Below are 27,080 nucleotides of genomic sequence, written 5' to 3'. Positions count from 1 at the left end.
CTGTGCTGCTGTAAGATGAGGACTGCACACTGGGAAAAATAGTGGCAGCTGGGGACCGAGCACAGAGAGACGGCTGCTACCATGATGCTGCGGAAAGCCTGAAGCCAAAATAGCAACATTTCATGTCTACAAGCATGCTGGATATGTGCATGGTTAGTGTTTGGGCCTGTGGGTGAGTGTCTGGGTATTTCCTTTTGCATTCCAAGGCCTGGGGTAGGGACAGCTGAATGTGCAAAGACAGGTACAGGGCAGAAGGCAAACCTGCGTCCTGTACAGGAGATTGGCAAGCACAGTGGAAAAGGCAGATGGGTAAGGAATTGGCTAAATGACCAGAAACAAAAATATGTCATAAATAGTACGTTCGCTAAAAGGAATATAGTCAGCAGTGGTGTACCACAGGGATCTGTGCTAGGACTGGTTCTTTTTAACCTCTTTATTAATAGCCTTGTGGATGGGATTGAGAGTAAAGTGTCAGTCTTTGCTGATGACACCAAACTATGTAGGATATTAAAATCTGATCTTGACATTACAATATTGCAAAACAATCTGAATAAGATGACTGAATGAACAAACACTTGGCAAATAAGATTTAATGTATATAAATGTAAAGTAATGCACCTAGGACGGAAAAATTCTATTGCTGCATATACATTAAATGGGAGTATATTTAGGACTACCGAACAGGAGAAGGATTTGGGTATTCTCGTTACAAGTAAGCTGAGTGGCAGTACTCAATGTAAAAGCTGCAGCTGCAAAAGCAAACAAGATTTTAGGATGTATAAAAAGAGAGACAAAATCCCGCGATCCCAACGTATTATTACCCCTTTATAAATCACTGGTGAGGCCACATCTAGAATATGGGATCCAGTTTTGGGCTCCACATTTTAAAAAGGATATTTAGGAGTTAGAATCAGTTCAACGACGGGCAACTAGATTACTACAAGGGATGGAAGGCCTCTCTTATGAGGAAAGGTTGGAAAAGTTGGGCTTGTTTAGCTTAGAAAAAACACTGGCACATGAATTATTCCTTCCAAGGAATGTGCTGAGGACTAGGGGCCACTCATTACGGGTGGAAGAAAGGCGATTCCGACACCTAAACAGTAAAGGGTTCTTTACAGTTAGCGCAGTCAGACTGTGGAATTCCCAACCACAGGAGGTAGTAATGGCATACACTATAACAGCTTTTAAAAAAGGGCTGGACAATTTCCTTGATACACATAACATTGGGGGTTATAACTAGATTAGAAACGAAATGTACAGTTGGTGGAAAAAGGTTGAACTTTGATGGACCTAGGTCTTTATTCAACCTACGTAACTATGTAACTATGTATCTGCAGACACTGATTGTGGACCCAGGCTGTCGGCCCACCTAGTCAGATGCTCTGATGACATGTGCCTGAGCATTCTGGTGGTGGTCAGGCTGGTAGTGATTAGGCCTCTGCTATTCTTGCTCTAGCACAGGTTGCAAATGACTATTCTTTTATCGTCTGCACTTCCTTTAAAAAAAGCTCCAGACTGGGCAACACCTAACCCTTGGCCTGGGAATTTGCTGCATGTGGGTGCTCTATGAAACAGTTGCCTGCCTTCTCCCTCTGACCACCCCACTGCCTCTTCCTGCCTGTTGCGGATCCCTCCCCCTCTGTGCTGCTATCTTTTCTCTGCATGGCACCTTCCTAGATTGGATCAGTGACTTCATCATCCATCACCTCATCTTCCACTTCCACACTCTGGTACTCCTGAGTTGTTGACTTAACAACATCACCTTGTTGGCAACTGTGTTTCATCATTTTCTACCTCATGAGACACTAATTGCCATTCTCCATTGTTGTCTTCTTGTGACTGCGGCTGCTCAAGTATTTGGGCATCACTGCACATGATCTTCTGATGTCCCTCTTGAAACATGCAGGGTGAGAGGCCAGAATTAATAAATGGAAATGCAAAGAGCTCCTCGGAGTGTCCTAGTGTGGGATCATTTGTTTCCTGGGACTCGCTGTGGTGGGAGGAAGGCAGATCATGGTGAGTATCATGTGGTCCAGACTCTTGGCTAGTGAGACTGGACCGTGCAGAAGATAGGGTGGTGCTGCCAAACATACTGGAAGCATTATTTACCATTCAACTGACCACTTGTTCGCATTGTTCTGGCTTCAAGAGTGGTGTCCCTTGTCCCCCTGCAAAGTGGTACAGGAAGCTAGTTGTCGTGGATGAGTGTGTTTGTTGCCCTCCTGCAGCAGACACAATTTCACCAGGCCCACGGCCATGGCCTCTGCATGCACCAACAGCAGCACATCCACTTCCCTGTCCCTTACCGCACACCTTGCCCATTTTAAATTAGTATATGATATATGCCTGAAAACTTTCTGGTATTAATTCTGAAAAAAAAAATACAGTATGTAACCCTGAAAAGGTCTGGTGTTTTCAGGTTGCAGTATAAGTATGCCTATAGAAGAACTGTAAGGCATTACACCCTGCCTATATGCCCCTAATCAAAAATGTACCTTCTCCGCTAGCTATCTCCACACTGAATGCTGGTGACAGTGGTTTTACTAGAGAAAGAATAGTATGTAGCCTTGAAAGCAACTCTTGTTTTTAGGTTGCAACAGCACTATACCAATAGAAGGATTGTTAGGTAATAAACCCTGCCTATTTGCCTCCAATAAAAAAATATACCTCCTCCACCAGCTATCCCTACACTGAATGCAGATTACAGTGGATTTACTAGAGAAAGGACTGCATGTAGACCTGAATGGACTGTTATGTTTGGGTTGCAGGAGCGGTATACAATTATTGCAATAGCAATATTAAACACTGCCTCTATGTCTGCTCTAAAATAAGCTCTCCCTGCTATAACAACTCTCCCTGAACTGCTTCCAGAGAACAGTGTGCGAACATCTCATCATCGTGTCTTATATAAGCCAATCACAATAACGTCATTAGCCAAAATGGCTACGGTATTACCATGTAGCAAGCAATCCCCCATGTTTATTGTCTGTCTAACTGTCGCAAAACATGCAATTGTGTAATGAGTGTACCCCAGCACCCCGATGCTCGATCGAGTATGGAGCAGTACCAGTCACGCTCATCACTAGCTATTATGGCATCCTGAACTGTATACATAGCTCTCATGTGACAGCCTGCACACTACTCCTACAGTTGCACATTCCCCATGCAACCAATGTAAAAACATATGCAGACCAGCCAGATATTTTGAGACATTCAGTCGTCTGCAAATAGCTAATAGCAGCAAAAATAAAAATAAAAATGATGTAGAGGTAAAAGTCATAGTGAAAACTCTTACATGGTAGAATTAATATTTATGGGGACTCGACTAAACCTACATTGATATCTGGATGCACCCCCAATTCTTTAATCATGTTCTTTTGCATCCAACTACTTTGTAACATATGTTTGATTGTTATTATTCAATTGTTTTAACGTGACTTTAATGTGATGTGTGTTGTGATGATTGGTGACTTTATTTTCAATCTAAACTAGGTCGTCTACAAGATACATCTGTGCAGCCTTCTATTGGGCAGAACAAAGAACAAACAAGAATTTCACCAAAAAGCTGGTGGGCTTGTAAGTATAGCACTACAATTCTGTTAAAGGCTATCACCTAGAAAATAAACATTATTTAGACCCAGTAGATGCAAGATTTCAGTGCAGTATAAAACTTATTTAATACTTCCAGTAGAAATCAATTACACTCTCCTCACATTCTCGAAAATCTTTTTGGAGATGTACAATTACATTTTTTTTCCATGTGTTGACCCAATGATGATTCTTTGAAGCCAGAGACAATACCTGCATGGTTTATGTATTCTTAATTATTATAGTGCCCCCCTCCACACTCCAAAAATAGTAATTATTTTCCAAACAAATTAACAAGTTTGGGTACAGCAATTGGCTCGTTAGAAGATTAGAACTGATGTGAGTACAATGTGCAGAATGTTTTAGTGCAATATAAACATTATACACTCCTCAATTAAATTTCAACTCCAGGAAGGAAAAGTTGTGGAATAATGGATATCACAGGATTGATAGACATGGTAATGACATGCAAATAATTAAAAAACGGAAACATAATTTTCCTAACATCTCGATTTTTTTTTGTATGATTTGTAAGCACTACACACAGAAAGGGTAGATTCACTCGATCATATAAAAAATCCTTTAAAGTTTCTTCCAGAAAAAGGATGATTTTTTTCCTCACTTGTCAGCCAAGTGCAGTCTGTATACAATCATTTTTTTTTTTTACAGCCGTAGCTATTAATCATTTATAGTTTCCTATGTTACAGAATTGCTATGTATCTGTAAAAATTGGATCCTTTGCTGTCCCTCCATATGGCATCCTATTGTTTCATCCAATCTACTGAAGAAATTAGTGCATTCTAAGAAAAAAAATTCACACACAGCTTTGGTCCTTGAAAAAAAAATGTTCATCTGCAATTCCTCATTGCTAAAAATGTGTTCCAAGTTTAATCCGTTTTTTTTCAGGGATAGCACTCGAACCAAAAATATTGTTGCGAGTGTGAGGGTGAGCCAAAGCGGTAGTCATGGCTGAGGATCTCTGCTCCTTCGTACCCTGGCCTCCCCTCACATAAACACAGTGCTCCTTAGTCAGCATACCTGTGTCCTCAGGTCCAGCATCATCAGGCTCTCTTCTGCGCCACTGGCGGCTGTCTGCAGACGATTTCACAAAAATGAAGGCACAGTCTATTCCAACTTGAAACTGAACATCTTTAGTGCTTCCACTTCTCAGCACATTCAAGTATTTCACAGCACTGACCACAGGTTGCACAGCACATGTATCTTCTTCACCTTTAAATGAACTGCACTACTTTCCACATCCTCCAGTACATTACGGGATAATAGCACCTTTGCCGATAATGCAGCGTCCTCCTTGTCCAAACTCACTGTATTTGGGGTTCCCTTCGTCCTTTTTTGCACCGGAACAAAGGGCATCAGCCCACGCAATGACCTGCCACATATTGGACAATCTGCACTCTGTACTCTTCCCGGACCGCTTTCTTTCTTCTCTTCCAAACTGCTGCAATACTGATACTTAATACTGCTTTTCGGTCCTAGGAACCCCCTTAATGGCTGGGCTCCACTGCTTTCCTAATGTTACGGGCCTGCTGTGGCGTCCTGGGGCTATAACCAATGTGAGCGGTTCAGGCACCTGGGCCCTTCTCCCTCTACTTCCACATCCCTCCTACCTTACCACTTAGCAGCCCCTCCTATCCTTAACTACTTCCTATACTAAGCTACATCCTAACTGTAATTACGGTTACTCTGATGCTCCCATCTTATGAAAAATATTATAACTGCACTTACCCTATACATAGCAGCACAAAGAAACATCTTATCAAATATACATTTAGCGTGGTTCTGCCATGATAAATGCTCTTGGGCACCCAAATCATCAAGATCGGCTGCTGCCAGCTCTCTTAGCAATTGCTGACCAATTACGTCCAAGATGTAATCAATGGAAGACAAGTCTGGATATGCTGCAGGCTGTGGTTGGACCTTTTTTCTTCATTTACATATCATTAACATACCCTGTGATTTACATAGCTCCATGACATTTTCCTCTTGTTGCAATTTCATTGTTGATGAGTTTTGAAAACACATAATATATATTAGGAGTCCTAATTTAGGACAATTCCAAAAATATGTTGGTAAAAATTATCTTAACTGTATAAAATAGAGATTTAATCATGGACAGGCTAATAAATGGAGAGATTGGTTTGTATTGATCATTTTGTACAAAAACATGTTTAAAGGAATCAGTAAAAATGTAATTTGTGCATAAACGGTATTTGCTTGTCTTTTCTGTCTGTTTTGTGAGAAAATGTACTGTTCATGGAAGATTTTGACTTGATTTAGTTTGTGAATGAAAAGAAATGTTTTCAGGATAAAATTTTCGATCCTCAAACTAATCTTTTCAACTTCTTTTATGAGCTTTAGATACAGTATATGATGTACAGGAAACCTCTTTACCGCATGTTGAAATATTTCAAACTTACAACATATACAAATCTTGGATAATCCTTCAGCTATTCAATCATTTTAATTAATGTGAACATAGTGCAGATATATGAGACAAACACGTCTATATCAGGATGTGTCGGACAAGTTGTCGGAAGAGTAAATACAAGAGTGTTAACTTCTTATTTAAACTTTTCCAACTTTGTAGAAAAAACTCAAAGTAAACTATAAAGAAAAGTGTTCATTTTCAATTTCATCAGTCTCAATGGAACACTTACACAGAGACAGAAAATTTGTTGTTAGTAAATCTTTGATCTTTGACATATGGAGTATTTTTAAATTTTAGTGTTTTCTCTTACTCTTCAGTTTATTTTTGCACTATGTAATGTAAAATATGTGTTGTTACTTGGAAACAACCAACAAGTAGGCTACCCAGTGTTGATTGGTCACTCTTATGTCTTTCTATAATTTTTATTTAAAATAATGACTTTGGTACCTTGAGACTATATGTAGTTCAGGTCATTAATGGAACGCCTGCCAGGGCCATTGTATACTCAGACCCGGGTCCGGTACTTAAAGGGGGACGTCACAGTGGCGGCGACCCGGTTCTTGGCCCTGGGCACCCATGCTAAAGGATAAGTCTTTAAAGGGCTATGTGAAATAAAGTTTGTGTTTGTGACGCCACTCATGGTTTTCGTTCAGTGGGGACCGACGCTGCTTTAAGGGGTCCTCTGGGGTGATGTTATGGCAGCTAAGATGGTATAACTTCCCACAGGTGAAGTAGGTCCCCAGGGCTCCCGGTGTATAGGTGAGGATGGTGGATGGTGCAGTAAAGAACGGAGGACACAGGTTTGCAGTCTCTTTGCATGGTTTACTGTAGGCTTCAGGCAACCGCAGTCCAGGGCACCAGATCACAGGACAGGCAGGGTCCTGCCAGCTTGGAAGCAAGCTCACAGTCCCCTTTACCAGGTGGAGATGAAAGGCTTCCTACTAGCACTTTAGTGTAGTCCCTTGCTGCCTGTGGCTACAATCAGAGTCCTCACTGTTCTTTCTACCCTCCTTAAAGGTAGGACACTAACCCATGAGACAGGTGGCTCAAGCCTTTTTACAGGGTCTGTATCATGACCCAGGCTCTATGCGCCACTGTGTCTCCTGGGTATTATGGCGGACAGGTGAGGTAAAGTCCAGTCATCCTGCCGATTTCGGCTGTAAGTCTTGGAGTCCCTCACAACCTCAGTCTTTTGGCTACCAGAATCTGCACTTTGCAGGGAGGTAGCTCAATTGCAGCTATCCTACCCAGTTGTCACTTGCCTGTGCTTCACTCTCCTGTACGCTCACTACAAATCTGTCCGTTTTTCTGTGTTGTCTCTGCCCTTCAGGAGCTGCAGCACCTTCTTGTGGCAGCACAGACCCTCTGCTTCCTTCCCCTCTATCTCTCTGACAGGAACTAACTGACTTTCCCTCCAGACCAGAATATATATATAGGGGAGCCACGCACAAGCTGGATCAGAGCTCCCCCTTCTGGCCTAGAGTGTGAACATGTTGTATGCTTGTGTTTACCTGATAGATAAGATCTTCCCTTGCTTCCAAGTGTGACATCACTCTCCCTGTGAGGAAACCAATGCTACTGCAACAACCAGGATTCTGGGGTGTTACATTAACATAAGAGCATCCAAATAGATGTTTTTGCCTAGAAAATGAATATAAACATGGCCTCTATTTATGAAGGCAGAGTCTCTTTAGCACCTTACTATGGACTCTTAGGCACTTGGTGTGCTTCTATATAGTGTCTCCATTAGTGATGAATGAACTTGCTCGAATAAGGTGTTTTCCAAGCATACTCGTGTGCTAACTAAGTATCTTCACATGTTCAAAAAATATGTTCGAGTCCCCACATGTCTCGTGCCTGTTAGACCTATTTGTTAGGCAATCACTGCATGTGTTGTGGCTCTTGAACAGCCAACATGCAGCAGAAGGGACTCAAATTTATTTTTCAAGCACGCTTAAGACACTTGGTTAGCACACGAGCATGCCAGGATAACACATTATCCCAGCACATTTGCTCTTCAATAGTCTCCATTAAAACTAATGGACATAGTAAAGACTAAAAGTAGACATTGGGTGCAATTTTATACATCTATGCAAATCAATTATAAGATTTTCTTGTGCTTAAGAGTTGGATAACAATGAGACCTGAGCAACTTAACAATGCTAAGAAAAAGAATAACAGATCTATAAACAGCAAGTTTACTATACAAATTAATTTAAACTAATCCTAGATATTAGATTTTATAATTGATGACTATATAGCCAATGTAAGATGAGCTTCATATTAAACAAAATACATGATGCTAATGTGGCACCCCTAGGGGTATTTGCCACAAAAATAGTTACTGACAGTAAATACAAATACTAAAATAGCAAGACTGCACTACCACCTCCGGCCAGAAGGGGGAGCTCCAGAGACTCCCCTTGATCCATTCTGGTCTGAGAGAAGAAATGGCAGTTGGGCTAAGGAGCTGAAAGTGAGAGGTCATACAGCTGAATTTCTAACAGTCCTGTGACAGTTTCCAGGCCTAAATCACCGGCCTGAGGAGAAAAGGAACAGAGAAAAAGGACATTGTGAGAACCGGGTAGCATTAATCACTACCCAGAACAGGCGCAAAGACGGATACCGGATCCGTGGCTGTATTCATTATATATAATACAGCAACCGGAAAAACGTGAGGTGATATCAGCTTCACTAGGGCCGGACGCAGCAACAGTCACAGAGTTCAGCGGTACTCCCGGAGGGGGTAAGCCGATAAAAGGACTCGGGTTGCCTGTGGAACCAGGACTCGGAGGGGACAGATTGGGCCGGCAGCCAGTTCACATACTGCAGCAGGGCCACACAGAAACTGCGTACAATAAGAGGCGAAGACCCCGGCAGGGTCAAAGTAACTCAGAGTTCCCATACAGACTCCGGTGACAGGACTGGTTGTAAATCCCTTTATGTTGAAGTAAACTGGTTAAATGTTTCAGTGCCTCAGTCTTTCATTTGGACAATAGCCATCTATCCAGGATCGGGATCATCACCGCTGGGAGAACCTGCTGCTGATCAAGTAAGTGCCTGTTCCCTCACGATACACTGTGCATTGCCTGAGGCCACAGCATCGGGTCAAGCCACCTGTGACATACCCCTCAAGAGACAGACCCCATTGGTCCGGTGCTGGGTACCCCGGTCTCCTGGGCGTCACAATTGGCGTCACGAACAGGATTCAGCCAGCCCGTATACCGGGTATTGTGTGCCGTGATTGGAGCCCAAAACTGTGAAAACTTGGATGAAAAATCTTGAAAATTGACTTTATTAAAGAAAATTCCATTTCCCATTAAAAACTATTGAAAGTGACTTTTCCCCATTGGTTATAATGGAGTAAAGATGGCCGCCATCACCTCATAACCGTTAGGCACGAGACTGTTAATTGAGCTACGCCATTACCTGAGCCCCAGTCTGACTGAAAAACTTCAGAATCCGCCATTACAGAGCGCGCGGCGGGCGGGAGCAGCAGGGGGCGTGTCATTGTGGGCGGCACCAAGCTGAGCGCTCTGACGTCAGAGCAAGCGGAAAACCAATCCTGCTGCACAGCGGAACGAATCTACACTATCCCGACGGAAGCGGAGGACCGGAAGGGTCCGGATTAACTAAGGGGGCACAGTATGTCGCAGCACGGAGATGCCGCAGCACCCGGCGACGCTAATGCAGCTGAAAGACAGAGTGTCGATAGAGAGTCCGGTAGCGCAGCGGTGCAAGGAGTGGCGCCCATCATGCCGGTGCTGATGCCATATACCCCGGGTGGCCCGTGGCTTCCAATGTATGAAGGTGAGCCTAATACCCTTGACGATTTCAGAGAAAAGATGCTGGCCCATTTTGACATGTTCCCCGTGGGTGAAGTTCAGCGTGTTAGTCTCCTGATGATGCAGTTAAGTGGCCATGCTAAGCGAGAAGTCACAGCATGGGCAGCTGATCTAAAAGGCACTGTTGAACGCATATTTGCTGGATTAAAAGCTACATTTGAAACCACTGCCGGCAGCAAAGCTAAAGTACGATTCTTTAATTGCAAACAAAAAGCTAATGAGGGTGTGAGAGACTTTGCCTTAAACCTGCAGGAAGCCCTTAAATCACTTACACTGGCTGAACCCATTTTTAACACCGGAGCGGATAAACTGCTAAGAGATCAATTTATTGAGGGACTCTACACCCCTTCTCACCGGGGGCATGTGAGTATGCTTGTTTTTAAGAACCCTGAATTGACATTTGCCCAATTAAAGGAGAGCGCTATACGTCTCCAGCTGGCAGAGGCACCTCGGGATCATGATCCTGCGCAACCCATGGCAGAGGCACCTCAACAACAGGGAGTGCAAGTGACATCAGCTATGTCCGGGGCCATTGCTAAGCCCCTGGGGCCCAGTACTAATGAGGCTCTTCAACAAAAGCTTGACTCTTTAACTGATGTTGTTGCTTCAATGGCTAAAACCATGCAGGAGATGAGAGGACCCAAGATGGAGTTGGCAAACCGTAGAGAGGATGTTCCATGGATGAGACCCCGGAAATACCCGACGTGGAGAGGACGACCCCGCAACCGCTACCAACCGGATGGACAGCCCATTTGCCGCCGTTGCCAGCAGCCAGGCCACTTTGCACGAGATTGTGATTTAAACGGGATTCCCCTGGGAATGCGGGCCGCTTCACAGGAATGGACTTTCAAGGCCCAACACCCTGGCACGACAGGTACATCGGAGGACGACCCATTATCCCTATCGTGCTGGATGGAATTCCCCTCAACGCTTTGCTGGACACAGGTTCCCAGATTTCGTCTATACCGTATAACCTTTATAAGAGGTACTGGGCTGATGCAGATATTGATAAAGGGCCCTCTGATGTTGAACTAGATATATGGGCCAGTAATGGTAAGTTGGTACCGAAACTAGGATTCGGGGAGATGACCATAAAGATTGGTAAAGTAGAATTGAAGAAACAGGGTATAATTGTTGTTGATGTTGACCGGCGGAACTGTGAACCAACTGTATTGATAGGAATGAATGTGTTAGAGAACTGCTTGGTCGAAGTTATTTCTGTCTTACAGCAAATTGCTGAAACTGCCCAATCCTACCAGCAGAGAGTTCTCCGGAGGGAAATAAAAGTATTGATGTTAAGGCAACATGTAGAAGTTGCAGGTGGAGAAATCGGCAGTGTGAGGGTAAGTGATCCAACGTCTATTGTAATCCCACCAAAAACAGAAATGCTGGTATGGTGTAGAGCAGCCATTGGTACTAAGGGACGAGATTATCAAGCCTTAATAGAACCAGTGTACACCGACAGCAGGCCCACTATACTCGCAGCACGAGGGGTAGTCGAGGTACACCGGGGACGAGTGCCGGTACGACTTTTGAACTGTGGAGAGGAAGAGGTCACTTTGCCAAGGTATGCTACAGTGGCAAAGCTATATACTGTTGACAACAATACCAACACAACCATTGAGCCCTTAGAACCAACCTGTCAGGTGGAAGTCAACGGCTCAGATGGAGAATTGGAGGATTGGTGCCAACAGCTACACGTGGGCATAAATTCAACACCTACCCATCAAAAACAAGGGGTGTATAGGCTAGTGACGGAATATGAACAAGTCTTCAGTAAACACCCATTGGACTTCGGACGGATAGAAGGGGTAGAACACACAATCCCCACTGGTGACCATCCCCCAATAAAAGAAAGATATAGACCCATACTGCCCGCTCACTATCAATGTGCAAAAGATATGCTGAGGGAGATGAAACAGGCCGGGGTAATAAGAGACAGCTGTAGCCCCTGGGCGGCCCCTCTAGTGATTGTCAAAAAAAGGACGGAACCATGAGAATGTGTGTAGACTACCGGCGGATTAATAACATCACCCATAAAGATGCCTACCCCTTGCCTAGGATAGAAGAGTCCTTGACTGCTTTGAAATCTGCTAATTATTTTTCCACCTTAGACTTAACAAGCGGGTATTGGCAAGTCCCTGTGGCTGAGAGAGATAAGGAAAAGACGGCATTCACCACACCAATGGGTCTATGCGAATTTAATCGCATGCCATTCGGACTCTGCAAAGCATCCGGTACCTTCCAGCGGCTGATGGAATGCTGCCTCGGACACAAGAACTTCGAGACCGTCCTCCTATACCTAGATGATGTGATCGTCTACTCAAAGACTTACGAACAACACTTAAAAGACCTGGCAGAAGTGTTCGAAGCCTTATCCAGGTATGGCATGAAAATCAAGCCATCCAAATGTCACCTTCTCAAGCCAAAGGTACAGTACCTGGGACACATTGTGAGTTCAGAGGGAGTAGCACCGGATCCCGAGAAAATAAGCGCCATAAGGGATTGGCCAAGACCTACCAACGTAAAAGAAGTGAGGCAATTCCTGGGATTGGTGGGTTACTATCGCAGATTTATAAAAGGATTTACCAAGTTGGCAGCACCCTTGCAAGACGCCTTGGTAGGGCAGACGAAGAAACCTTCAAACCAAAACCCTCCTTTTCAGTGGAACGACGAAAGGGAAGACTCCTTTGAACAACTAAAGAAGGCACTAACCGGAGAAGAGGTTCTGGCATACCCAGATTACCATCAACCTTTCATCCTCTACACCGATGCCAGTAATGTGGGACTAGGAGTGGTGCTGTCACAAAAGCAAGAAGGTCGGGAGAAAGTCATCGCCTTTGCAAGTAGAAAGCTCCGGCCAACTGAAAGAAATTCAGAAAATTACAGCTCCTTCAAATTGGAACTACTGGCAGTAGTTTGGGCTGTGACTGAACGTTTCAAACACTATCTGGCCGCTGCAGAATTTATTGTCTATACTGACAACAATCCGTTGACCCATCTGGACACAGCCAAATTAGGTGCATTAGAACAGCGATGGATAGCCCGGTTATCTAATTACAACTTCATAATCAAGTATCGAGCAGGTCGCAAGAATGGAAATGCCGATGCCCTATCCTGGATGCCACACTTGAGAGATGTGGAAGAAGAAACGGGGGAGCTTGAAGAAATTGAACTACCAGCCTTCCATCATCCCAAGGCAAAACATCATCAGTCAAGTACCTATCAGAAACAACAAGAGGTGAATTTTAATCCGTTAGCACACCATAGATGGGCTGACACCCAAGACAGCAATCCGGCTGTGAAGTTGGTGAAGGAACTGCTGACTGAGCAAAGTGCATATCCCGATGAGGATGCCCCAGAAGAGACGCATCAACTCTGGAAAGAGAGAGGCAAAATGTTCCTGTATCAAGGGAAGCTCTGTAGAAGGTACACCAATCCGAAAACACATGAATTGGTTTGGCAGATTATCGTGCCTAAACAAGATGTGAAGATGGTCCTCGAAGCTTACCATAATGGTGCTGGTCACTTCGGTTGGAAAAAGTTAGAAGTACTTCTAAGAGAAAGATTTTATTGGGTCGGGATGAGAAAATCAATCGAACAGTGGTGCAGAAACTGTGGCCCATGCAACCTCAGAAGAAACGATCAAAAGAACCAAAGAGAACCACTGAAGCCCATTATCACCAAACAACCACTTGAACTTGTAGCCATAGACCACGTGAAGTTGACACCAAGCCGGTCCGGCTATGTCTATGCCTTGACCATCGTGGACCATTATTCACGCTTCTTGGTAGTAGTACCCGTAAAAGATCTGACAGCAAAAACAGCAGCCAAAGCATTCCAAACGTACTTTTGTAGACCCCATGGATATCCGGAACAGGTTCTCACCGACCAAGGTACAGCCTTTGAATCAGAGATCTTCAGAGAATTTTGTAATATGTATGGTTGCAAAAAGATCCGGACGACGGCCTATCATCCATAAACAAACGGCTTATGCGAGAAGATGAACCATATTGTAATAGACCTACTAAAGACTTTACCTGAGACAGAAAGGAATCAATGGCCAGAGAAATTGCCTGACTTGGTGGATCTGTATAATCATGTCCCGGTGAGCTCCAACAACTGCACCCCAGCTTACCTTATGCGTGCAAGACCCGGCCAATTACCAATCGATCTAGAAATGGGAATTCTGAAACCAGACGCAGAAGTTCAAGACTCCAATTGGGATATCATACGGCAAAAGCAGTATCGCCAAGTGCAAGAGAGTGTGGAAAGAAGCCTTCAGCAAACTAGAGAAAGACAAGAGCGAACTTTCAACCAGAATGCTCTAGCGACCCCATTAAGACCGGGTGACCAAGTGCTCAAGAGAAATCGTCGAACCAATAAACTAGATAATCAGTGGGAAGCCGTACCCTACACAGTTTTACCAACAAGAATGGATAATCCTAAAATGTGTCTCATTAGCAAAAATGGAGGCTTAACATCTGTACTAGTGTCAAGAGACAATCTTAAATTATGTCCGGAAGCATTGAAAGAGCCAGAAGTTGTCCAGCCAGAACCAGAAGTTATTCAACCCATGCAGGTCCAACCAGTAAAGGAAAAAGAAGAGGAAATGTATCACACCTGTATAGGAGACTTTCCCAAAACCCTACTAACATACCATGGTGCAGTAGTGGTTCCCATGGTGGCCTTTTACCCAACACCGAACCCAATACCAGAAGTCCCAAGACAGGAAGAGGCTGACCCCATACTACAGGAGGTTCCAGGCCAGGAAGAACAGATTCCTGATCAGAGTAATCCCATTCACGGTGGACTTGCCAACTCCATAGTCATGGAATTATCTTTAGCAGAGCGGGCAGATACTACATCCGCAGTAGACAGTAGTACACCACATGAAGAGATACCGCTATTACGTAGATCACAGCGTAGTACCCAGAGTCAATTACCAGCCAGGTATGCAGATTACCAATTATAAAACTATAGTCATTGTTATCATTCTGCAACGTTTAAGCCCAGTACCTACAGAGACTTGTCTGTATGAACTTCTTGCATATTCTTGAACTTGTTATCAGCCCGGAGGCACTAAATCAAAGCTCCGGAAAGACTGCTTTTTGAACTTTGCTTTTTGCTCTTTTTGAACTTTCTTTAGACTTTATATTGACAACTTCGTTGGAAAAATGGAACTAAATTCCTGGACACAAAGTGCAGTGCCTTTCCTAGTACCTTTATGGATAGGACTGTATTAATGGACGCTATTTGAAGTGACTTTTTACAGAACTCTATTTTTGTTTCCTTGAGTGGTTTTTGTAACTTTTCATTTTTAAGACTCTGTACATATTAATTGTTATTTCAAAATGTTATCGTCCCACAGTCCCGGAGTACTGTTCTTAACTAAGGGGGAATGTGGCACCCCTAGGGGTATTTGCCACAAAAATAGTTACTGACAGTAAATACAAATACTAAAATAGCAAGACTGCACTACCACCTCCGGCCAGAAGGGGGAGCTCCAGAGACTCCCCTTGATCCATTCTGGTCTGAGAGAAGAAATGGCAGTTGGACTAAGGAGCTGAAAGTGAGAGGTCATACAGCTGAATTTCTAACAGTCCTGTGACAGTTTCCAGGCCTAAATCACCGGCCTGAGGAGAAAAGGGACAGAGAAAAAGGACATTGTGAGAACCGGGTAGCATTAATCACTACCCAGAACAGGCGCAAAGACGGATACCGGATCCGTGGCTGTATTCATTATATATAATACAGCAACCGGAAAAACGTGAGGTGATATCAGCTTCACTAGGGCCGGACGCAGCAACAGTCACAGAGTTCAGCGGTACTCCCGGAGGGGGTAAGCCGATAAAAGGACTCGGGTTGCCCGTGGAACCAGGACCCGGAGGGGACAGATTGGGCCGGCAGCCAGTTCACATACAGCAGCAGGGCCACACAGAAACTGCGTACAATAAGAGGCGAAGACCCCGGCAGGGTCAAAGTAACCCAGAGTTCCCATACAGACTCCGGTGACAGGACTGGTTGTAAATCCCTTTATGTTGAAGTAAACTGGTTAAATGTTTCAGTGCCTCAGTCTTTCATTTGGACAATAGCCATCTATCCAGGATCGGGATCATCACCGCTGGGAGAACCTGCTGCTGATCAAGTAAGTGCCTGTTCCCTCACGATACCCTTACACTGTGCATTGCCTGAGGCCACAGCACCGGGTCAAGCCACCCGTGACATACCCCTCAAGAGACAGACCCCATTGGTCCGGTGCTGGGTACCCCAGTCTCCTGGGCGTCACACTAAATTCAAAGTTGATGACAGTAATTAGTTTTGTAAATATCCTTATTTTTTTTTTTGTTTATTTCCTCGTAGGTATGAATTACTATTTGGCCGTCATCCCATTTCTTGCAGCTCTTGATGCTGGATTACTTCCAGGAATTCCTTATGACATAGTCATATCTCGTCCCGAAGAATTTCAATCTGACTTCTGCTATAGCGTTAATGAGTGTCGCCTATCTTCTCCTAAAGCCATGGATGAATGGAAATATTTTTTTCAGGTAACTGCTTCTCATGTGGTAAAAAGTGAATATGCCTTTGGTATAATTTTTTTCTCTATATTGTAGCATTAAGGCTTAAAGTGGACTATGGTTAGATGTTATACAAGGAGTGGACACTACTGAAGGCATAAAACTCCAGCTGGTGTCTACTTGAAGCATGACAATTAAGAACTGTGATGCTAGTCACGACTAACGGACAGGCCGCGAGGCAGAGAAGTCAGAAGTTCTGGTTTCAATACCAAGAGACCATGTTGTACATCAATGGAAAAGACAAATGTGAAGAGAATTAGTGGATAAGCAAAGGGGCAATAACAAACGGTTAGTCAGAACATGGTTCAAAATTCAGCAGTAGTCAGCTAGACAGCTCATGTAAAAACAAGGGTAATTACTAAGAACAAGGAGCGCCTGTGGAAATCTCTGCACCTCCCGGTTTCAGGTAGGTCAACTAAGCTGTCAATCAAGGCACTAACAGCTCAGCAAGCCCAGCACAGGATCGGATGACAGAGCTGTCCATCACTGAGTCATAAAAACACTCTGAGCGGAGGTATCGTGACAACAAGAACATAATATTTCCCTTAATGATATCATCTATTGAGCACACAATGTTCAGAGACCCCTTTGCCAAGTAACAGTGGGTATTTGCTAATTGACAAAAGGGTCAAAATACTCATAGTCTAATTTTGGACTTCACTAATGGTAGTGTTAATAGAGCCTTAATCTACATAGATCCAAGAGGAAACCTTTTGCTGGCACCTAGTGGCTCAACTAGAGTCTGATGGTCTCTGATGCAGATTTGGACCGGCTTCCTCATCCTGATTATATATATATACAGTATGTCCCTCATACTGATATATATATATTTATTTATACATATATGCCATTATGAGGGACATATATACCAGCATGGAGGATATATTAATATATATATGTCTATGTCCTCCATCCTGGTATTTATGTCCATCATCCTGGTATATATATATATATATATATATATATATATATATATATATATATATATATATATATATCCCTCATCCTGTGTCAAGTCTGGTATATATCCCCCATATATATATTTATACAGGTGCTTCTCACAAAATTAGAATATCATCAAAATGTTAATTTATTTCAGTTCTTCAATACAAGAAGTGAAACTCATATATTATGTAGAATCATTACAAACAGAGTTTTATTTCTGTTAATGTTGATGATTATGGCTTACAGCCAATGAAAACCCAAAAGTCATTATCTCAGTAAATTAGTATACTTTTCAACACCAGTTTGAAAAATGATTTTAAAATTTCAAATGTTGATCTACTGAAATATATGTTCAGTAAATGCACTCAATACATGGTCGGGGCTCCTTTTGCATCAATTACTGCATCAATGCGGCGTGGCATGGAGGCGATCAGCCAGTGGCACTGCTGAGGTGTTATGGAAGCCCAGGTTGCTTTGATAGCAGCCTTCAGCTCGTCTGCATTGTTGGGTCTGGTGTCTCTCATCTTCCTCTTAGATTCTCTATGGGGTTAAGGTCAGGCGAGTTTGCTGGCCAATCAAACACAGTGATTCTGTCGTTTTTAAACCAGGTACTGGTACTTTTGTGAACAGGTGCCAAATCCTGCTGGAGAATGACATTTCCATCTCCATTTTACGGTACATGGCTCCATCCATTCTCCCATTGATGCAGTGAGCTAGTCCTGTGCCCTAAGCAGAGAAACACCTCCAAAACCTAATGTTTCCATCTCCATGCTTGACAGTGGGGATGGTGTTCTTTGGGTCATAGGCATCATTTCTCTTCCTCCTAACACGGCCAGTTGAGTTAATGCCAAAGACATCAATTTTTGTCTCATCTGACCACACCACCTTCTCCCAATCACTCACAGAATCATCCAGATGTTCATTGGTGAACTTCAGATGGGCATAAACATGTGCTTTCTGGAGCAGGGGAACCTTGCGTGCACTGCAGGATTTTAAACCATTACAGCGTAATGCGCTACCAATGGTTTTCTTGGTGACTGTGGTCCCAGCTACCTTGAGATCATTATCAAGTTCCTCTTGTATAATTTTAAGCTGATCAAAGATATGATCAAAGATACTTCACGAGGTCAGATTTTGCATGGTGTCTCAGAGCAATGTCGATTGACACTCATTTTGTATTTCTTCCATTTTCTTACTATTGCACCAACAGTTGTCTCCTCACCCAGCATATTGCTTATGGTTTTGTAGCCCTTTCCAGCTTTGTGCAGGTCTATGATCTTGTCCCTGACATCCATATAAAGCTCTTTGGTCTTGCCAATGTTGTAGAGGTTAGAATCTGATGGATTAATTGAGTCTATGGACAGGAGTAATGTCACGCTGTGACTATCCTGGTGTGACGCGACCTGGTGGGTTGTCGGTCACAAAACGATGAAACACACAAGGGTACACCAGGGACACTTTAACAACGGTGGGCCCTGTCGGTAGGGAACGGGGAATGGGCACCTCCTGAACTCACCTGAGGCTGTGCCCTGATCTTGCTACTGTCCCTATATGGGTTCTTTCAACCCGTCACCGACCAGGATACCTAGTCCTTCACTTACCCTGCTCTAATCCCTATATAGGGAACTGGCAGGTGAGAGCACTGGTCCCACCGCTACACTAATACAACACTGGGAAAGTTACAAACAACAAAGGGACAAAGAAACAATAACACCACACTTAGCTTTCTCTGCTGCAATGCACTGCACAGCAGAGTAAGGCACCAGGAATGAGTATTCAGCTGTAGAACAACAGCACTAAGCAAGCTCCTATTTCAGCAAGGTTGGTATCCAAAGGACCTGTATAACCAACAGTCAGCTTATGAACCAGGTGACCTTTTAAAGGAAGGTGGGAGTGGTCACCACCCACAACAGCAGAACAAGCTGTAATGCAATTACACCAGCGGCCACCAGGGAAAAACTGCATTAACCCCCGATGACCTGAAAGGAAAAAAGGTTTTAATCTGAAGGAAACCAGATCTGCCACAGATCCAAACATGGATCGTGACAAGTCTTTTATAGACATGACTATGTAAGACAGCTGTGTTTAATGCAGGTAACAAGTAGGAGCGTCTAACTAATCTGTAGGAGCCCGAACTCCTAATGGTTGGTAAGGGATCAAATACTTATTTCTCGCTGCAAAATGCAAATAAATGTATCTAATTTATACAATGTGATTTTCTGGATTCTGTTTTTGATATTCTATCTCTCAATGTTAAAATTAACCTACCCTTAAAATTATAGACTGTTCATTTCTTTGTCAGTGGGCAAACTTACAAAGTCAGCAAGGGATCAAATACTTATTTCCCCCACTGTATGTATATATATGTATATATGTATATATACCCATCCTCAGGGTCGTATTTGCCACTAGACACTCGAGGACACGTGCCTAGGGCGGCGACATTGCGGGGGGCGGCACCTGAGCAAGGTTTTTTTTAGTTGTTTTTTTTAGTCCTGGGTCACAAATCTGACCGACCGCCCCGCCCCCCGCCTCTGAGTCCCACCCACCCTCCTTGAAGACGATACTCACCCTGCTCCAGCGATGCCTGGTCTCAGCGTCTGTAGCGCGTCCTGAGTGAGCGGTCACGTGGTACCGCTCATTAAGGTCATGAATATGCGCATATTCATGACCTTAATGAGCGGTACCACATGACCGCTCACTCAGGAAGAAGGCGCTGCGCCGGGAGTCAGGACAGAGCCAGAGGGATGTCTGTGTGGCCGTGCGGTGTGGGACAGCTGACAGGTGAGTATGAGGGATAGGGGATGGGGGATGAAGGAGGAAGGTAAGCCGCCCGCGCCATGCAAGATGGGAGAAGGAGTGGGAGAAGGAGTGGGGGAGGGGGTGGAGAGATGAGCCATGCATACAGGGGGGGGAATTATGAGCCATGCATACAGGGGAATATGAGCCATCAGCCATGCATACAGGGGGAATTATGAGCCATGCATATGGGGGAATATGAGCCATCAGCCATGCATACGGGGGAGGAATTATGAGCCATGCATATGGGGGAATATGAGCCATGCATACATGGGGGGAATTATGAGCCATGCATACAGGGGGGGAATTATGAGCCATGCATACAGGAGGGGGGGAATATGAGCCATGCATACAGGGGGGGGATTATGAGCCATGCATACAGGAGGGGGGATATGAGCCATGCATACAGGGGGGAATATGAGCCATGCATATGGATCGCCCCCAGACGCAGGGCCACAAGTCACTCGGTACCGGTCCTTTCTGCTCGGTTATGCGGTTGTCACGGTGGCTGGACCCGGTCGTGACCCTGCTAAGGGGCGTCCAATAAAGGTGATGGTACAGTCTGTCAGGGGTTCGTGATGCCACCTGTGGTGTTCGGTCAGGGTGACCGACGCTGCTGTGGGGTCCGCTGGGGTGATGGAATGGCAGCTGGATGGTATACCTTCCCACAGGTGAAGTATGTCCCAGGGCTTCCCAGTAAGGTAGTTGGTGATGGTGTGAGGTGCAGGCAATAACGAGGACACAAGGTTGCAGTCTCTTTACCTCTTTACTGAAGGCTTCAATATCCTCAGTCCAGAGCACGTTCAGCCGGGCTATCAGAGACTGGCCGGTCCGATGGGCACATCCAGAGTTTCCATCGCAGATGGAAATCGTTGCCTACCAATAGCGCCTGTGTGTTGTAGTCCTACCCTGCTGAGCATTCGGAATAGTCCTCACAACTGCTGCTCTCATTCGTTTGTTCTCTACAGCTTTCTTTCTCTCTCTCGTTCTTTGGTTCCAGATGTTACTAGTTTCTAACGTCCCCCAGATATGTTAGGGCTAGGACACCACCCGTTTGACGGGAAGGCTTGGAGGTCTTCCGGGACCTTAGAGACGCCCCTCTCCCAATGTTGCCCCCTATGTCTTCGTAGGTGTAGAAGGTAGACAGCCAACCTATGATTAACTGTCCAGCGGAATTTGAAATAAGGCCTGAAGTCAGTTACTCCTACGGTGATCCGGCCACCGACTACGCGCCTCAGGAAGATGTTGCCTCTCTCTCTCTCGGCACGACTCTTACTGGCTCTCCTTTGTGCTTGATCTCGTTTACACTGTTCCACAATATCCTTCCCTTCTTGTCTCTCTCCTGGATACCGCCGCAGGGTGTGCAGGCGCGGTTCCGTTACGTTCTGTTCCGTTCGCTAGGCACCTGCCAGGTGCCTTCTCCCTGCAACACCCCCTGCCATGGGATGTTGCCTGGTTCCAACCCAGTCAGCTTCTGACTAACTTCCTCCCCAGCCCCTAGTTTTACCAGTGTGAGGAGTGGCCCAATAAATAAAGCCTTTTTCTCCCCCTAGTGGCCGGAGTGTGAAGTGTAATGTGTTCTGGTAATACCTGGTCAGGAGAACTCCTTAGTGCCATCAGATGTACCGCTGCTCCCCTTAGCGTCAGAGCGCCATACTGCAACGACCAGGTCTCTGGGGCGCTGCACTCCCCCCCGGTTAAATCCAGTACTCCTGGACTGGGAAGAAGAACAACAATACAAAACAGCAAAAGACATACAAAGTTTTTGAAATGCTTAGAACAAGTAAATAGAAAAGGTGCTTCCCTTTATGGGAGGTAAGGACACTTGAACGTTGCAAACAAAACATGGTTAAATATTTTTAAATAACATTTAGAGTATAAATAACTTTCAGTACCCAGCCGGGTATTCTACTAAGTGCAAATTTTTGAACAATAAACTAACTCTTCCTTTAAGGGCGTATTCGCTGAACCCACTAAAGGCCTACCATTGAATGCTGCATAACTCAACTTTTCTTTCTGTTCCGACTTCCCCAATGCAGGAACGCCTAGCTGCTTGGCTGGGCCTACTGTCATTGTACCGACCATCTTGCCACATCTCTCAGGAGGACTCTCTCTCTAACCCCTACGGGTCCACTTCCAAACTTTCCTGTCCTCAATCTTTGTCAACATTATTGACGGGAAGGCTTGGAGGTCTTCCGGGACCCTAGAGACGCCCCTCTCCCAATGTTGCCCCCTATGTCTTCGTAGGTGTAGAAGGTAGACAGCCAACCTATGATTAACTGTCCAGCGGAATTTGAAGTAAGGCCTGAAGTCAGTTACTCCTACGGTGATCCGGCCACCGACTACGCGCCTCAGTAAGATGTTGCCTCTCTCTCTCGGCACGACTCTTACTGGCTCTCCTTTGTGCTGATCTCGTTTACACTGTTCCACAATATCCTTCCCTTCGTGTCTCTCTCCTGGATACCGCCGCAGAGTGTGTAGGCGCGGTTCCGTTATGTTCTGTTCTGTTGGCTAGGCACCTGCCAGGTTCCCACGCCTAACAGGGACCCCCCTGTGCCTTCTCCCTGCAACACCCCCTGCCACGGGATGTTGCCTGGTTCCAACCCAGTCAGCTTCTGACTAACTTCCTCCCCAGCCCCTAGTTTTACCAGTGTGAGGAGTGGCCCAATAAATAAAGGCTTTTTCTCCCCCTAGTGGCCGGAGTGTGAAGTGTAATGTGTTCTGGTGATAAGTGGTCAGGAGAACTCCTTAGTGCCATCAGACGTACCGCTGCTCCCCTTAGCGGCAGAGCGCCATACTGCAACGACCAGGTCTCTGGGGCGCTGCACATACAGGAGGGGGTGGTGGAATATGAGACATGCATACAGGAGGTGGGGGAAAATAATGAGCCATGCATACGGGGGGGATATGAGCCATGCATACAGGAGGGGGGATATGAGCCATGCATACAAGAGGAGGGGGGGATATGAGCCATGCATATGGGATGGGAGGGAGATGAGCTATGCATACAAGATGTGAGGAGGGCATTATACACTATTGAGCATCATGTGGGGTCATTATACAGTATGGAGTATCATGTGTGGCCATTATACACTGACAAATTCACCTCTCCAACAAGAACAACGGGCGACCGGCACTGAAACAAGCTGACCAGCGATGGAGACTCAGCAACTGTGATCTATTGGGCAAGACGAGCTAGGTTTCCACATGAATGAAGGAAGGTGCTGTGCATATTCAAGAAATAGTCCAATAGCACGAAATGAGAAGGAAAAGAATGCAGCACTCACCCACAGTCTTCATGAAACAATAGTGTGTCCTTTATTCAGCAAAACCAGCTATACAGGACATAATGCGGCATCGGCAGGAGAGTGTTAGGGAGCGGGAGTGAAGAGAGACCAGACGACGGCCATTTCACACTACGGCGCTTCTACGGGTCCACATGGTTTTGCTGAATAAAGGACACACTATTGTTTCATGAAGACTGTGGGTGAGTGCTGCATTCTTTTCCTTCTCATTTCGTGCTAGTGGCAATTATACAGTATGGAGCATCATGTGTGGCCATTATAAAGTATGGAGCATCATGTGTGGCCATTATACAGTATTGAGCATCATGTGTGGCCATTATACAGTATTAAGTATCATGTGTGGCCCTTATACAGTTTGGAGCATCATGTGTGGCCATTATACAGTATTGAGCATCATGTGTGGCCCTTATACAGTATGGAGCATCATGTGTGGCCATTATACAGTATTGAGCATCATGTGGGGTCATTATACAGTATGGAGCATCATGTGTGGCCATTATACAGTATTGAGCATCATGTGTGGCCAATGGCCATTATACAGTATTGAGCATCATGTGTGGCCCTTATACAGTATTGAGCATCATGTGTGGCCATTATACAGTATGGAGCTTCATGTGTGGCCATTATACAGTATGGAGCACTGTGTGGCCATTATACAATATGGAACATCATGTAGGGCCATTATACAGTATGTGGAGCACTGCGTAGCCATTATACAGTATGGAGCATCATGTGTGGCCATTATACAGTATTGCAATAAATCACTTGGCACTCAGAAGTTCTTATGCAAGATGAAAATGAACATTTCGTTTATTTTGTGCATCCAGTTCAATGGTTTAAACGTTTTCGGTCTAATCACAAGACCTTCATCAGAAACAACTTTGATGTACTGAAAGCCAAATAACAACAAGATATGTGGGCCCAGAAAGTCAGCGCAAGACAATACCCGGGAGGTAGTACCTCTATGGTCCTGGAGGAGTGGGAGATGAACGCCGTAGCAGAGCGTTGATCCCGGCGGCCGCCCGGCAACCCCTGCAGCTCAGCGCCACACATTTGGAGGCACCAGCGCCACTTCCCCTGTGATTTTCTCGCTCTGCTACGGCGTTCATCTCCCACTCCTCCAGGACCATCGAGGTACGACCTCCCGGGTATTGTCTTGCGCTGACTTTCTGTGCCCACATATCTTGTTGTGGTTTGGCTTCCAGTACATCAAAGTTGTTTCTGATGAAGGTCTTGTGTTTAGACCGAAAACGTTTAAACCTTTGAACTGGATGCACAAAATAAACGAAATGTTCATTTTCATCTTGCATAAGAACTTCTGAGTGCCAAGTGATTTATTGCTATTGACTAACGGGTTGGAAACCTGACTTGTGCACCTCCAAGGAGCCTTGAGTGCCGTGTTTACTTCCTCATTATACAGTATTGAGCATCATGTGTGGCCATTATACAGTGTGGAGCACTGTGTGGCCATATTTTTTGGGGGTTTTAATTATTGTATATGAAACAGTGTGATCAGCAGTGCTAAATGGGTGTGGTTGGGACTTGGATATGGGTGTGACTAGTTGTGAAATGGGTGTGGTCGGAGGCGCGGCCTAAAATTTGCTGCTGCGCACGTAGTGCGCCGCAACCTTTATACCTTTTTCCCTTCTTCAAAAGTTGGGAGGTATGGCACTGCATTTCCCAGATCACAGCAAGTACTGCAAATCCCATAGGGAATGAATGAAACCAAACGCAGTGTTGCTGTAAGTGATCCGTTACGCGGCAGATGCAGAAAAACTGCCCGATCTGCTGCAAAAGGCTACTTTCACAACAGCGATTCTTGCCAAAGTCACTGCCGATAGTGTCATACTTACCAAAGGGGGAGGCAGCACTAAAAGTGCCTAGGGCAGCAGAAACTCTAAATAAGGCCCTGCGCATCCTGGCATATGTCCTTCGTTCTGCTGATGTTCGTTAGAAAAGAAAATAAGAAGAATAGAAGAAACCATTATACTCACCAGGGGTGAACATAGAAGTCAAAGGGCCCCATAACAGAAGTATAATGCACTCCCTATAGCAGGAGTATAGTCCTCCCTATAGTATAATGCACTGACCACAGTCCTCCATATAGTATAATGCACCATCATTTAGTATAATGCACTCCACATAGTCCTCCATGCAGTATAATGAACCCCCCATAGTCCTTCATATAGTATAATGCATCCCATAATCATCCTTATAGTATAATGCACAGTCCATAGTCCTCCATATGGTATAATTCACCACATAGTCCTCCATATAATATAATGCACCCCCCATATTCCTCCATATAGTATAATACACCTTCATATATAATGCACAGACCATAGTCCTCCAAATTAGTATGTGACACAGAAGGGTCTGTGCAACCCAATACACTTCAGCTGATTGTGCATCCGAAGACACACATCCAGCTGAAGTATTTGCTGGCATCGATGGACCCTCACCTGCCAGTCGTTATTTCCCTGCTGGCACCATAATAACTTCTATAATATATACTAGATTTTGTATTTTGATTGCAGTAACTCGTATAGTAAAGAAATGCTTATTTTCCCACAACATAAATGTCTAAACATTTATTTTGTTTTATTCTAATGCAGTCAATAAAGACAATGAATCAAGTTTCTGACATTTCTGTTCCACCATTATCCAAAGAAGAAGACAAAGCATTGTTGTTAATGTGGAAAGCTCATGTTGAGTCTCTTTCTGTTGCACTTCCACGCTGCTCACCAAGGTACAGTGGCTGAAAAGCAAAATTGCTACATAGCTACTTGATGCCAGTCTTGTTTTATTTTGCAGGTGTTAGGTGTCGAGTTCCCATCGCTGCACGGGGGGAATCTCGAACCATGTCCACTGCTGTCTCCCATTCTTCTCCAGCTGGAGTGGAACCTGCTGAGCAGAGATGTTGGTCCCAGCGTCTGGCTCAGGCTGATACTGTGTGACTGGTTTCTGCTGCCTTTCCAGGCTCTGCCTTTGTAGCCAGTACTGATCAGCAGCAAGCAGGTCTTTCTGGGACTAAGTGCCGCTTTTCTCATACTGAAAATGCCCATGTGATGACCTCCCATTGGAGGTCGGGGGTCACATGCTCAGGTCCTGTTGCGGCTCCTATTGGACCATCTGGAAGGTCCTGGAGCGCTACTTCTATAAAAGGTTTGCATGGCCGCTCGGCCATGCGCTAGTATACACTTGATAACGTGTGTGTGTAGATGAATGACTGTCAATGGATGAAAGCTCCTTAATCACTCCCATTCCTAGTGTTGTTGACTGCTCATTAATGGTGGAAGCTATCTAGACAGTGCTACCTGCACACCTAGCACACATTAGAGTGCCTTTTGTAGTGCCCGCTTATACGGCACCGTGCGCAATCAGTGCGCTTTCCAGACAGCCTGTCAGTGTAGGGTGGGAATTCCCGCTTGGACTCAGCATCTGACTCAGGGCATCCTCAGGCGTGGGCTCAAAAGCCACCGAGGGTCAGAGCGAGTCCAATCACCAGATTAGTGGGGGAGATTCAGAGGGATCCCGCTAGTGTCTTGCAGCTGCACCCTGTGACTGCTAA

General features: G+C 45.0%; 1 protein-coding gene across 2 annotated transcripts in view; it reads left to right on the top strand.

Annotated features, from left to right (window-relative positions):
* C5H6orf58 (chromosome 5 C6orf58 homolog) overlaps positions 1 to 27,080 on the top strand; it is a 95,723-nt gene that overhangs the window by 34,576 nt on the left and 34,067 nt on the right. For both annotated transcript variants that reach the window (XM_069726069.1, XM_069726067.1), the window contains exons 2-4: positions 3,493 to 3,576; positions 16,246 to 16,430; positions 26,125 to 26,258. In XM_069726069.1, coding sequence (XP_069582170.1) covers positions 3,493 to 3,576; positions 16,246 to 16,430; positions 26,125 to 26,258 — 403 coding nt within the window. The remainder of the gene's footprint in view (positions 1 to 3,492; positions 3,577 to 16,245; positions 16,431 to 26,124; positions 26,259 to 27,080) is intronic.

This window comes from Ranitomeya imitator, chromosome 5 (assembly GCF_032444005.1).
Source record: "Ranitomeya imitator isolate aRanImi1 chromosome 5, aRanImi1.pri, whole genome shotgun sequence".
Lineage (NCBI taxonomy): Eukaryota > Metazoa > Chordata > Amphibia > Anura > Dendrobatidae > Ranitomeya > Ranitomeya imitator.
This window is presented reverse-complemented; position numbering and strand designations above follow the sequence as displayed.